General features: G+C 31.5%; 1 protein-coding gene across 2 annotated transcripts in view; it reads right to left on the bottom strand.

Annotated features, from left to right (window-relative positions):
* Positions 1-14,603, bottom strand: part of LOC132708127 (uncharacterized) — a 175,314-nt gene that overhangs the window by 134,035 nt on the left and 26,676 nt on the right. For both annotated transcript variants that reach the window (XM_060680256.1, XM_060680257.1), the window contains exons 5-7: positions 8,907-9,071; positions 6,967-7,168; positions 1,088-1,179 (exon numbers count right to left, since the gene is read on the bottom strand). In XM_060680256.1, coding sequence (XP_060536239.1) covers positions 1,088-1,179; positions 6,967-7,168; positions 8,907-9,071 — 459 coding nt within the window. The remainder of the gene's footprint in view (positions 1-1,087; positions 1,180-6,966; positions 7,169-8,906; positions 9,072-14,603) is intronic.

Below are 14,603 nucleotides of genomic sequence, written 5' to 3'. Positions count from 1 at the left end.
TTGAGAAACTGCTGCCGAAACTCGTCTTTAATTTTTATGGATAATGCAAGATATCATTCTAGAATTAGTGAAACTATAGCAAATATATCGACACGAAAAGAATAAATTATCAATTGGCTGCGGAATAAACGGATTAATTACCCAGAAAATAGTCTAAAATGTGAGTTGTTAAAAATTATAAAAAATTACAAAACAAACTTGGCGTGGTGTTTACTCTGTGCAAAATATTTTGTAATAAAAATATTGTAAGTGAGGCATGGCACGAAGTAGTATCTGTTTGGACAGTCACCAAAGAGAATTGTGTCAGTTTATAACACATACAAAAAATATAATAAAATATTCCTGGCAAAAAGTTGTTATTAATGTACAGGAAGGATCATTTTTTGATAGTAGCAGTTTCAATTCTGGCTCTGATAATGAAGATGTTTCATCGTAAATACACACTAAATATGGTTTAATTGTGTATTTACCCTTGGAAAATTATATTTTATACGGTATGATATACTTTTTTTTTGGTATTATCTTAATTTTTATTGCATGGACAGAGTTTTTGGACAGCAGTTTATTTAACAAATTATCATATTTTTTTCATGTAGATTCACCAACTTAAATAATCATTAATCATATCATTAATGAACACCTTGATCTATTATCACATAAAAAATACATGAATACATCTCTGAGTATGTACGTACTAGTTAAATTAATAAATGCCAAGTAAAATTGGTTGTATCTCTCTTATTCCCAAGTAATATAATCGGGATCGTTAGTGACGACTGTCTTGCATTCATCAGAAAGACTTTTAGGACAGAACAACATCTGTTGAAGTATAAGTGGAAACAAGATGAACAATCTATATTATTCTGCCTGGTAGGCCATTACAAATCATACAGACTATATGTGATATTTTAAACAACCGGAAGAAATAGATTTTAAATTGGCAACCGCCATATAGATAGGTAAAACACAGGGTACAGAGAGAAGCAGGGAAATGGAAGAACAATATTGGATTGATAAGGATGCGTGGAAAGGAAGATGCGACAGACGACCCGCAGAACTGTAACAAACTCAATTGTTAGTAACATACCTCCACTATTCTGTCGTTGATTTTTATAGTTTTGGTCAAGTCGGCGGCACTTCCTTCGCTTACACTCTTTACGAAAATTCCGGATATTTCTTCTGAAATAAATAAAATTATTATTAATACAATAGAATTTTCGTTATCTGGAAGGATATTTATCTTTGTTATTATTTTATTATTTTTACTATTATAAAATTAGGACTTTGAAGAGATGTACCTATACTGAAGACTTCCGATTGCTAAAGCCATTCAAGCAAAATCACTTTTTCCTAGAGCAAAAATTTTATTATTATCTTGATATTTAGTATCTTAATAATTATAAGCATATCCTTATTTTTAACGCTAAGCGACAGGCATAAACTCAAACACACGGTCAACTTGTGCTAGAAATTTTCTATGATCTCTTATGTGCAATAAAATTTAAATGACACCTGTATCTGCGTAGATCTCTACTGTATAATCACGAGCTTCTTTTGTAGGTACATAATTAATTAATTAATAATTTAATTCATTAAAAAGTACATTCATTATGCTTCTATAAACTAAGTTGGGTTTCAATGCCGCTGTCATGTAAGAGTAAACTTAACGTTTACGCTTACAGTTAAGAAGAGTTTTCAACCTAAATAAATAATATTCAAGGTGTTTGAAAAAATGGTTCCCTAATATTTCCCAGAAAACGCCTCCCTCGACGACTTTGTAACAGGTACCTCTAAAATATTTTTTTTATTTCTGAAACGCTTTGATATATCTAAATGAAAGTTAAGCCACAAATACCTCAATTGTTATACTTGAACTACCTATAAATTATACGAGAAAGGGGTTTTAGGAGCCGTTAACAATGACTTTACAACGTCAAATTGAAAATTAAAGACTAGCAAGAACTAGAGTTAACAGAAAACACATGCATGCCACACAGTACCAGTTGACTCTCTGAAATTTAGTTAAAAAGTTAAACTAAAACCTTGCATCTTTACAACCAAAATCAGCCCACGCATTTGATTTCTGTATTACGGTGACACTCTCCAAGGCCTATTTGTTCAAAAACTCGAGGAAATTTCAAGTATGCGTACAGGCGATTTAAAATTAATTTTCAATTATCTCCAAAAATATACTGGGTGTCGATTTTTCGGTTGATAACTAATAAAATATTAGTATAAAAGATATTATATTTAATATTTTAATATATTTTTATATATTTTAATATAATATATTTAATATTTCAAATTCTGCGTAAAAAAATACTCTGTGTTTTCAGAGAAACTAACCACTTTGTCTTTGTCTTGTCTCTCCAATGTATTCTTTGCCGCATATGCACGGAATGCTGTAAACTCCTGGTGTCTCAAACGGAATTTTTGCCTTGGATGGAAGATATTGAAGAAAATTTTTTTACAAATGCTTAATCTGGTTTTAAAATCATATTTTGGATAGGTGGTCAGTAATATCTTGAATGTAAGGAATAACCACAGTCGCAAACGTGGAGTTGCTTTCTGACTCACTTTCTGTGAGGGGTTGTGGCGAAAAGTGTATTTTGGAAATTGAACGCTTAATATCCCTAATGTGGAAATTATTTGAGAGAAGAGCAGATATTAGGTGTTTTGAGACTCGGGTCAGTGATTCGGGTAGAGATTTATGGCCCTGATGATGTGACAATGCATTAAGGTATCGTTCTGCGTTCTGTAAATTATAGGCCCCAATTTTTATTAATGGTTAAGAAAATCTGGAAGGGATTATTAACCATAAGGCCAAAGAACATGATTGATGGAAAGTGACAAGCGCTTTCTTGTCAAAAGCTTCCATAAATACATTTGTCATGACTGCTGTTAATGGGGAGACGATAAGTGTTCTTTATATTTGTTGATAAATTTGACCGTTAGAAGGAAAATATATTCCAAACAAGAATTTTTTTATTAAAATTAGAAAATTTGATTTCAAATTCTCAGAATTTAATATCTCTGCAATAATGTTGAAAGTTTCCGGAATAGAGACTTTAGTAAAGAGACTCTATGTCGAGATAAACCAGAATATCGTTTGGATCTAATGTAATGGTTTTCCATTGTTCGATAAAGTAAAGGGAATTAAGTACAAAACTATCAATTGTCCTTGTAAAGGGTTTTAATCTAGAAGCTAAATATTCTGAGTAGAGGATAAGTTGGAGAACCAGTGGTGCTAACAATATGTCGAAAGGGTAACCCTAGTTTGTTAATCTTAGGTAGTCCGTCGAAACGAAGAATTTTATATTCGTGAGGGATTACAGAAATTTTCACGGATTCTAATAAAGAAGTTTAAATAGCACATTTAAGGTTGCATTCCAAAGATGACGTAGGATCTTTTTTAAGTTGACTATATGATTGGTCAACAAATTCTAATGATCAACAACCAGAACAAGAGGAATCCAGAAGAATTGTAAGTCATATTTAATTTAATTTTTTCCATCCAATCCATCACAAAATATAAAGTATTGCATTTGAAATTTCAAAATCGAGCTTGATTTCAGATAGATCCGCAAAATATTCCTAAAATATAGATTACCACCCATGCGGAAATGTCAATTGAACCGTTGACGTCGATCACCCTATATACAGCCATGGTGCATTAATATAACTTTAACACATATCCCGTCAATTTTATTGCAGTCCAGAAATTAACGAATAATTCCGAAACGCATTTTAAGAGAGGAAAGAGCTATTAAAAATGGCAATTTGACGTTCGCCGAACATAAATTCCAAACCACACCGCCATGAAAAGATTACGCGAAGTAATAAAAGCTGGAACGGTTGAATTTTTCATTTTTTGTGAAAATATTGAAAACAATTAAATTAATCACGGTGTTAATACAAGTTTACTGGATTATTTTAACACAAATATTTTACAACGCGCAGTAATTTTAAAATGACGCAGCCAAAACCGAAATATCCAATTTTCCGGGGCAATTTGTGCGATTCCCACATCGTGCGGCATTTTGTCAGCGTGCATTCTTCTGTCACCGTTATTCGGTGCGCTTTTGCCGAATCAATATAACTTAATTAATATTTCACGTACGCTAGTTAACACCCGGGTTATTTGTCATCCTGTCATTTCGAAGTCTATTGTGTGTATAGAATGCCTTACGCGATACATTTACCCACGGGCTTTTGGAAATTTTTAATTTTTCTGTTCTTGGTTCACGGAGCCGAGGTTGCGTAGTAAATTTATTGACAATTTGGAAAGAAACTGTACATCGAAACTAACGCACCACTAAAATTCGGTTTAACTTGTAAGTTAAACAATTTTATTTCAATTAAAGTTTTAGACACCTACCGTTTATTATAGGGGAAATGTGAAAAACTTTTTCTACAAAAGTTGTATGATTTTTTTATATTTTGGATGAAAGTCCTTTTTAACCTTATTTCAAAAATATACCTTCTTGGTATTTGGTTCAGCCGTTTTTGAAATGACTCGAATTTATTATTTATTGTTCAGTATCAAAATAAATAAGAACTGAAAGTTCAGATTTTCACGCAATTAAATATTTTGACATGACAATTGTTTCGACAACACGGTGTCTTTATCAAATGTCGGTGTTGTCGAAAAAATTGTCATGTGAATATATATAATTTCTTGAAAATCTGAACTTTCAGTTCTTATTTATTTTGATAAATGGATTTTCATCAAGCAAAAGCCACCTCAGTTCAATATTCGTTTTAGGTTTTCCGGGAAAACGTTGGTGATATTCACAACGAACTTGCGATTTCATCGTTTGAATAAAAAATGCATTTATTTTTGATCTTCCCATATCATAAGAAATAGAAATAGAAAATAATTAACAGGTAGCCTCCTTGGATGATGTACAAAACATTATCATGTAAATATTGACTAATTAGCACAAAATAAAAATCTGCTTCAAAGTATTTCGTTTCAAATTTTTTCAAACATAATACGCAAGGAAGTGAATAAAAAACCCGCTGCTTAGGAAAAATGGGGCCATGCCTTCACTTAGACCGACACCCAATCGTATTTATGAGAATTTGAAACTGAAATTTAAATACAAATGCTTTTGATAACACAGATTTAAGCTAGAAAGTATATCTAAATCGAAATTGTCGAAAATTTTAGTGGTGGGTTAATTTTCATGCGAAATGTGTGAGGAAAAAGAAGCTAAAAACTTTATGTTACTAATAAAAAACGTCGAACGTGTATTTTAAAACCAAATTTGCGTTTATTGGTGAATAAAACGCGGAAGCAAAACATACCTAACGGCCGTGGACAGTTAGATACTATGTATCTGTATCTGTATCGCTATTTGTAAATTCTCTTAAACACTTTGTACGTCAACCCCGTATTATAGGTAGATAATATATAACTTGCTTATACTTTTGTAGGTCATATAAAAAATATTGAAAATGAGAATATTGTGTCAATAAATGTAAATAAAAAAAAATTGCGATATATTTTTTTCGGAAATTGATAGGCACCGATATTACTCAATATGGGGCTCCTATGGTTTCCGAGATCGTAACGAGATCGAATGTAATAATTTACTTTGTTTAAGGACCCAAAATGCATTCTTTAAACTTTTATAAGTGACATTTTTTTAATATTTGTATTTTAATCATATCTATCTCCCCAATGAAATACTTATTATTGTAAAAATAAAGCAAAAATTAATATTACATCAACATTCAAATTTCTCAAAACCCAAGTGAATTGAAACAATTAAATAAAGTTTTGTATCGAATCCGGTCATTCTCTTCCTTAGATATTTCGCCGCCTAAGGTTTTATTAGGTAACAAACCTTTGCTTTTATAACAGTTTTTGTAATTTTATAAGGAAACTATTTGAGTCACAAGTTTTGTAAGACATCCGATCAATAGCAAACCACTTTAAGTTGCAGTTTACTTTATGTATAAAACTTTTGGCGTTCGTAACTTAGATTTTTTATAAAGCTTTTTCAGGTTCTTAAAAACCTTATTAAATATTTCTACTCTTGAGTTTCTTAATTCGTAAAACCCTTATAAATCTAAAACCACCTAATAAATATTCTACAGCCACTGTTACACCCAGATTTTCGTTTGCACAACATTAAAAGCCATTTTCAGTTCAATTCTAAACGATATGTAGATATTCATAAAAATCTAAGAACACTTGTGTCAATAACAAATACATAAATATTTTTCAAGTGCTTTTCCGGTTACTTTTAGTTTTACAGCGGTTACAAAAGTTATTATCAATACCTTTTTGGTAACTTACAACCCAAAGCAATCGAGGTTTTCAAGGTTTGTTACTTAAAAGTTCATATAAAACTATACGTTTTTTAAAGGCGAACCTGGTAAACTTGGTTAAGGTTTATAAAGGTTACGGCAACCTGGCAAAAAAATGGGGAGTAAAAATTTTATTTGGACATCGTTACCTCTATAAGATCCCCCATTTAAGTGCTATAGGGGTTTCATAAAAGTAACGAATAAAATAGGCATTCTAAACCTAAACGTTACCAATATAAAACAAAAAATGTCAGATGACTTCACAGGTCCCACATAAAAGCGATGACTTTTTTTATGATGATTAATCGCGTATGAATAAGTTCCCGGGTGGTCAAAAATTAATAATGGATACAGTTAATATCTGTACTTTTTGCTAACCTATCAGCTTATTAAGCGAATAACTATGGCCATTTCAATTCACTTTGTATTGAACCTGTGTGATATCATACTCCTAGAACTATTTAATACACAGTGTAGTTTTTTCACGGACCATATGAAAAAATAAAATTGTCTCAACGGTATCTTGTGAGTGGCAATGAGAAAGTGACTTATTTTTTTGTATCTTTAAACCTTTAAATTTTGCATTTTTTTTTTCTAATGATAGACATGCTTATCTTGGACACAATCTATAGCAACACCAAATCTCACCTCTCTCACAAACATATCCAGCTACTGTAATACCGAGTCCGAGATCATCTTTCATCAGTACAACGGTAAAGGTTTCAGTCTCCGGTAGCTCAGAGTTGGCAGGCTGCGCTTTCGGACAGTTTTCGGGAATAGTGGGCGGTACGTCGGGAAGTCGACCGATGGGAAGCGGATTTTTGACCACATCCACGATTCCAGATATAGACTACACAATAATAGTAATAATAATAACTTTATTTTCTGGCGAAGAACATAAACGGAAACTATTAACCAACACACATAAATAGGAATGGATTCACGAACATAAAAAGTTTTCTAGTAGTTTTGTAAAAAGGTATTAAGAAGTCATTTTTTGTTCAAGTATTATGATCACGAATATCGCGATAAAACAACGAGGCATATAATACAATAAATTTCTGATGTCACAAAAATACGAGAAAAATTTCGTTCGTACTTGGGAAAGCTCCCCATAAAAGGTTTTCATATCTTTATTTCCATTCTTTACTGACGTATTAACAATTGTTCCGAGATTCCTGAACATATAACATGCCTGCACGAGGTTCCCCACCGGAATGAAACAGTGTTACCTCCAGCTCCGATTTTTCATTAATGGTACTACTTTTCACACTACTTTTACAGGTCTGTTGAAAGCCATATTGACATCTAAATTATTTGTATTTTAATTTAAATAATTCGTTTTATTTAAGTTTAACCGGGTGGAATTTTATTCAAACGACCTACATAATTTGCATTTGACACTACAATTATAACATTGTGGTGTCATCAAAACTACTGGAATATTTTAGTTTCATTTACTTGCAATGCTTTTGTTCATCTTAAAAGTAAATAATTGATCATATGTTAAAATACAACATATACGATATCAAATGTTTAAATTTACAGATATGATTCTGTCATTTCTCTCGGTTTCTTTTTGAAGTCAATCGAAATCAATACAAATGAAATAGGAAAACGCGTAGTTTCTAATCCATCTTGAGCGGAAGCGATTATTGTAACTCAGGACATGCAAGCAAAAACTTGTTTGCAAAGTTTAAATATTACTGGAACAAAATTTATTTGGTCAACAAAAATGTCTACACTTTTCGTTTTCCTTAATTAACTAATTTTTGACTTATAATTTAACGAAGTCAATATCCTTTTTTAAATCGGGTGGTTTATATTAATTTTACCAAAAATTTACTAAATTTGAGCCTAAAAATAATAATAATTTGAGTTATTAATATATAATATTGAAGATATGAAATTTCGAAACAAGGGAATAAAGAATAATAAATCATAGGAACAGATCGCTAAGACATAATCAAAATTTTCGTAAAGAACGAAAATGAGTAATGTTCATTCGCAAATTCTATTAAATTACGAGAAAAGAGCATTCTTTACGTCAAATTTTATTATTTATTTACTATTTCATTTAATTAGTATGATACTACGAGAGCATTTTTGGCATGAAAACTATTTTGCATCTCGCTTAAATAAGTTCGTAAATTTTGTCAACCGCCCTGGAAATATTTTTAAAAATATTGGGAGCACCTGAAATTAAGTTTAAAAGAATTTTTTGTGCTCACTGGAAATGTGTATCATATCATTTATATCTACAATGAATTTTCTACTCGATCAATTAATCATTCATCGATGATGGTTTTGGTTTTGGGAAAATGTTTTGAATTACAAAACTACTTTTGAACCAATGTTTTTCCCATAGGTCTTGCTTGCATCATAGACACACCGAACTAAGAGAGATGCGAGAAAAGCAAAACATGAATTAATTTTGAATCAATCGATTTAGATATATTTATTAATTTGGTGATCCGATTGTCCCATAGTTTCCAAACATCGATATTTCGACTAATAGATTGGACACACACACTTGGAACATCTCGCTTCAGTTTAATAAATTTTGATTAAACATGTTCCCAACTTACGTGAAGGTGCAACTCTGTAGGTTGTCCGGCGTAGACGTAGGGGTTGAACGTGACCGGGGGCGGACCCAACGCCTCCGCATACCCATTTTCGACCAGGTGCCTGTCGAGCTCCACAGGATCGCCGAGGATCTTCGTCGAAACTACGGGAGCGTGACTACCGAGAGCCTGGGAAATTAAGCGAAATAAATCAGAAGGGAATTCCTAATCGACCGTATTTATATGTAAGGCGCCCAAGGGATAGCAACAAATGACAATGCGATTTCGAGTTAGCCAGCAATGATAAAATTTATCATTACCTACGTACGTGGTGGTCCGTTTATTATGGGGCGATATGTTATCTCAGAATGGGTTAAAATATCAGAAAATCCTAAAGACAAAAACTGTTCGCATTCACTTATACCTTAAAAATATTATATTGCTATATATATACTGGGTGTGTGTATTTTAATACAACACCTGGTATATTAAGGCGTTTTTGAGTTTCCCAGAGGTTTCTAGATATGTTTTATACATAACATATATACCTGAGTCTGGCCGATTCTGATTCTGAAGTTTGCCGGTCTAAAATATTCTCTAAATCTATAAACCAGTCAAAATATTTTTCTACTCCCATCTGTATAATACCTAACTGATCTAGCATGCTGGAAGCGTCACTTAACCACGTCAGTTTCGTTTCCCACGGATCCGAGCCACTTCGGACATTTCCGGGATATCACCGCACGGGTTGTCGGAGATATTTTCTACGCCATGAATTTTGACGTTTGTCAGTCCTGACGCTCATGTCAGTAAATGTATTCATGTCGTTTTGCGAAAATTTTACCAAAAACTAACTGTCGTAGAAAATAGTATATTATGCAACAGGTGCGGAAAACGGTATTTGATTCACGAGTTTATTTGCACGAACGGAGCGAGTTTTAAATAAACGAGTGACTTAAAAAAAACACATTCGGTAAACTATTTAAGTCACTACTTTATTAAATACTCGCTCCGCTCGTGAAAAATAAACTAGTGAGTCAAATGCCGTTTATCGCACTCGTTGCATAATATGCTATTAACCTAGCCAAAATTCGCATAGAGCAAAAAATTGACAGAGACATTAAATACACCATTAAAAAAAATATTCCAGGTCAAACGTACAAAATTGAGGTTTTTCCCATTTTTATCGAAAACGGAAAGTTTTATCGTGAAAGTAGGTCTGACAAAAGTTGTAGATGATACAATTCTCTACAAAAATTCTTCAGGCACTTTTTTCCTTACGTCTCACCATAAGTGAGATATCGCGGTTTCGACTATTAGAACATTCATATTTTACATAATATGCACTTAAACGCAGCCGATCACGTCATCGAACGTTCAATATTAATAAAAATAAGAAACTATGGATTTGTGTCACTTACAGAATAAAACTTGTATAAATTGAACGAGTATTTAAAGATAAACGACAATACTGTTAGTCCCTAATTCCCTTTGTCTGCAACCTTGAGTACCATCTGCTAGCTACGTCATTGTACGAGTGCGGATGGTCGTATGTATACCTGCCTATTTTTGAAGGAAGTAAACGAGATAATTCACTATATACTGTCGTTGTAGGGGCAGATATTGATTTGTTGATACTACTGACTTCATGGACTCAACATGAAAAAATTATTTACTTTCTGAAACCTGGAAAAGCTCAAGTAAAATCAACAATATATTCATCACAAAGTGTGACAATGTAGGGAAAAACAGTAAGTTGTCTTGTCTACCTCCAACATCTGCTTCTGTCTGTCAGCATTTGTATCGTGTGCATTATCAAGTTCAAGTGTGGCTAGGCAATGAGCTGAACCCAGAAGGATGGAATTGGAAATTAAGAGATAATTATTTGGAGCCAATTCAAACTTTACTCCCGCCTGCTCCAGAAAAACTGTTGAATACTATTTTCTGTAACTGCAAGACGGGTTGTAGTAACAATTGCGGCTGTCAGAAAGTGTGATTATTTTGTTACTTTCAATCAATAGGATATGATCTGATCAAATTTTCTTCATTACAATAGATCGTGGTTCATTTAACGTCTGACAGCTCTATGCATATTTTGCTTAAGTATTGAGCTATTTTTGTCTATTTGGACTGGATTACTAGCCTTTGTTATATATTTGAAGTTGACGTCCTTATCGAAGGCGATCTATTTTAGTGGACTGTAGTGATAATTTAAAATTTAATCATATTAATTTTATTGTTTACTAATATTCGACATTTAAAAAAAAAATCAAAATGGTTTCCGTAGAACTAAACTATTTTTTCGTCATATTTCGTCGTCACAGCGTTTTTGCAATGAAAAAAAAAGTATTCGAAATCTAAAAATCGGAAACCTTATACAAAGTCGCCATTTATTTAAATGCCCAATATGATGAAATTATAAAAATAGAGTGTTTCTATTTGAAAAAAATAACACATTTTTTTTTCAAAGTCTTTATGTTTTTAGTATTTATTTATTTTTAAAATATCAACACATACCACCAAAGTAAGAAGAAAGGAAATGTATGACAAATGCTTTCAGTCGAAGAAATCGATAGATATATTTACACTTAATCCTGCAAACGTTACTTTTGACGTAAAATTCAAAATATGTCAGAAACAGTGAGACTTAGGTATAATTCAAAAATAATTTAATGTATAGGATATTCTATGTAAAATAAGGAAAATACAAACGTCCTGTGTATAAAACAATATAATATTTAATTAATCAAAACTATATCTCCGAGTACTTTAGATATTGATAAGGTTGCTTTACATTCGCTGATTTGGAATAATTTTATTATATTTATTTTATTAACTATTGCACACCAAGTTGGCAAACGCCGAAGGAAAACTTCTTTTGATTTCGGGGATTTCTTCGTTGATTGTAAATTCGCGACAAAAAAGTCGAGTTTGCAGGCAAGCGCCAAAAACCGCCGAAGACTGCTTTTCCTTTTCGGGTTTTAACTATTTCCGCGTCGCTGTTGTGGGTTCGCAGCACTTAACCGCGGTCCCACACCATCAAAACGGGATTTGCTGCGCAAAGATAAGTGCAGCTTCAACCGTCGCAAATTCATTTTAGCTTCCGCTAATACAAGGTATCATCCAATAATAAACGGGCCACCCCGTAAAATGTGGGTGTATAACGTCTAATGGAGTTTTTGTTTAAAATTTTTTATGTATCTGATCTACTAGAATAACTGAAAAACGGATTAACAAAACCAAATTGCAATATAAAATTTAGCATTAATTCTAATGGCATTTATTTATTATTTCGTCTAGTTGTGTCCGCCCTGTTGGAGTTATGTGAAGGAATAAACAGAGCTGCAGAGTTGCAAAACTCAAAAATCTAAAATTTAGACACGACATGTTCACTGCATTTTTTTTATATTTCTGATTTCTTCGGGAAACCTTGATAATTTATGCATGAAATCCTTGCCAACCCACGCCCTCGTCTTCCTCTCCTAAAGATGGCATTGTATACTTTAATCTCCGAGCAAAAAAATATTTCTTAATTTTTCAAAGAAACTTCCACAGGCGACTGTAATGCTTTTTACAAAACTTCTGGATTCCTCCTGCGTCGGTTTTTGCTGAGTAGAACTTGCTGACGTTTCGCCAATCAGTCAAACTGACACAGTTTCAGTCAAGCTCTGAAGAAGCCAACAGGATGATTGGCGAAACGTCAGCAATTTCGCCTAAGCAAACACCGACGCAGGAGGAATCCAGAAGTTTTGTAAAAAGCAAGAATATTTCTTATTAACAAAGCTTACGAAAAATATATAAATTAATTTTATCAAAAATAAAAAATATAGAAAATTAAAAAAGGCAAACACAAAGAAATTTAAATAAATTAAATTAATTATTCGAATAACTTGTCTACAGAATAAAACAAATTTACTTAGTCTCCTTTTTAACGATGATTATAAATCATTTCGAAATAAATAAATAAAAATAAACAAAATTTCAATATCAGCAAGTGTTATGTCATGACATTCAGCAAAAAATCAAAAAGTTTTGTAAAAAGCAAGAATATTTTTTATGAACAAAGCTTACGAAAAAGGTAAAAATACATATGAATATATAAATTAATTTTATCAAAAATAAAAAATATAGAAAATTAAAAAAGGCAAACACAAAGAAATTTAAATAAATTAAATTAATTATTCGAATAACTTGTCTACAGAATAAAACAAATTTACTTAGTCTCCTTTTTAACGATGATTATAAATCATTTCGAAATAAATAAATAAAAATAAACAAAATTTCAATATCAGCAAGTGTTATGTCATGACATTCAGCAAAAATTCAAAAAGTTTTGTAAAAAGCAAGAATATTTTTTATGAACAAAGCTTACGAAAAAGGTAAAAATACATATGAATATATAAATTAATTTTATCAAAAATAAAAAATATAGAAAATTAAAAAAGGCAAACACAAAGAAATTTAAATAAATTAAATTAATTATTCGAAGAACTTGTCTACAGAATAAAACAAATTTACTTAGTCTCCTTTTTACCGATGATTATAAATCATTTCGAAATAAATAAATAAAAATAAACTAAATTTCAATATCAGCAAGTGTTATGTCATGACATTCAGCAAAAATTCAAATCCTATCATATATCAATTTAAAATGAAAGAAACTATAATAGAACGAAAAACAGAAAGCAAGGATCTTGGTGTGTTTTTTAATTCCCAATTAAAATTTGATAAACATATAGGCAACATAACAAAAAAATTTACAAAATGTTAGGCTTTGTGGTTAGAAATTCTTGGGGTTTTCAAATTAAAGAAACGTTGAATTTATTATAAAATGCATATATTAGGAGTATTCTCGAATATTGTTCGATTATCTGGCGTCAGTATTACTCTGAAGAAGTATGATATTTATTATTTTGCCTTATGTCCTTTTGCTTTTTAAACACTTGAAAAAAGAAGAAAAATTACTAAAGCAATTTTTTTGTATAAACTGATTTGGGGCAGAATCGATTGTTCTTTTCTAATTAGTAAATTAAGATTAATTGTGCCTACATATTTAACAAAGAAGAATATCAATTTTGAACTTCCTAGAGCTTACACTAATCTGGGACAAACTAATATGTTGCACAGAATGTGTAACTTAATAAATAGTGAACTGCGTGATGTGGACATTTTTCAAAGTGGTTTTTGCAACTTTTAAAATATAATTTCAAACAAATTGATTTAATTAACCAATTAATAATATAAAAGCAGCATCTTAGATTATAAGTTTAGTACATAGTTGAAACTGTGCCTTATGCACGTGTTCTTTTTTTGCTAATTGTAGATTGATTGTAATCTGTCATTAGGCGTTAGGTGATCATTTTAATATTTAAATAAATACAAATAAATAAATAATAAACAGAAAATTCGTTAGTTCCTTCTAAACCGATTTAGTTCCTCGACAATCCTCGAGTTAACATTGATTATTAATTTCAATGCTAATGTAGATAAATGAATTTCTAACAAGACTATTGTTCTTGCTGGCTGGTCTTTACTTTTGTAGATTTGTGGCAGTTTTTAGGATGAACTAATTAAAATTAGTTAAAATTTTGAGACCAATAAAATGTGGTTCACAATGTCTTGATGGAGGTGCGAGAATTTCTGACGGTCATTTTTGAACAACCAACCCAGACTTAAAAATATGTCGAGAACAAGAGTTCCCGAAGAGTTAGACTAAGCGAA

Source organism: Cylas formicarius, unplaced genomic scaffold (assembly GCF_029955315.1).
Source record: "Cylas formicarius isolate icCylForm1 unplaced genomic scaffold, icCylForm1.1 PGA_scaffold_10__41_contigs__length_53128322, whole genome shotgun sequence".
NCBI classification, from domain to species: Eukaryota; Metazoa; Arthropoda; class Insecta; order Coleoptera; family Brentidae; genus Cylas; species Cylas formicarius.
The sequence above is the reverse complement of the archived record's forward strand: the minus strand, read 5'-3'. Positions and strand labels throughout refer to the sequence as shown.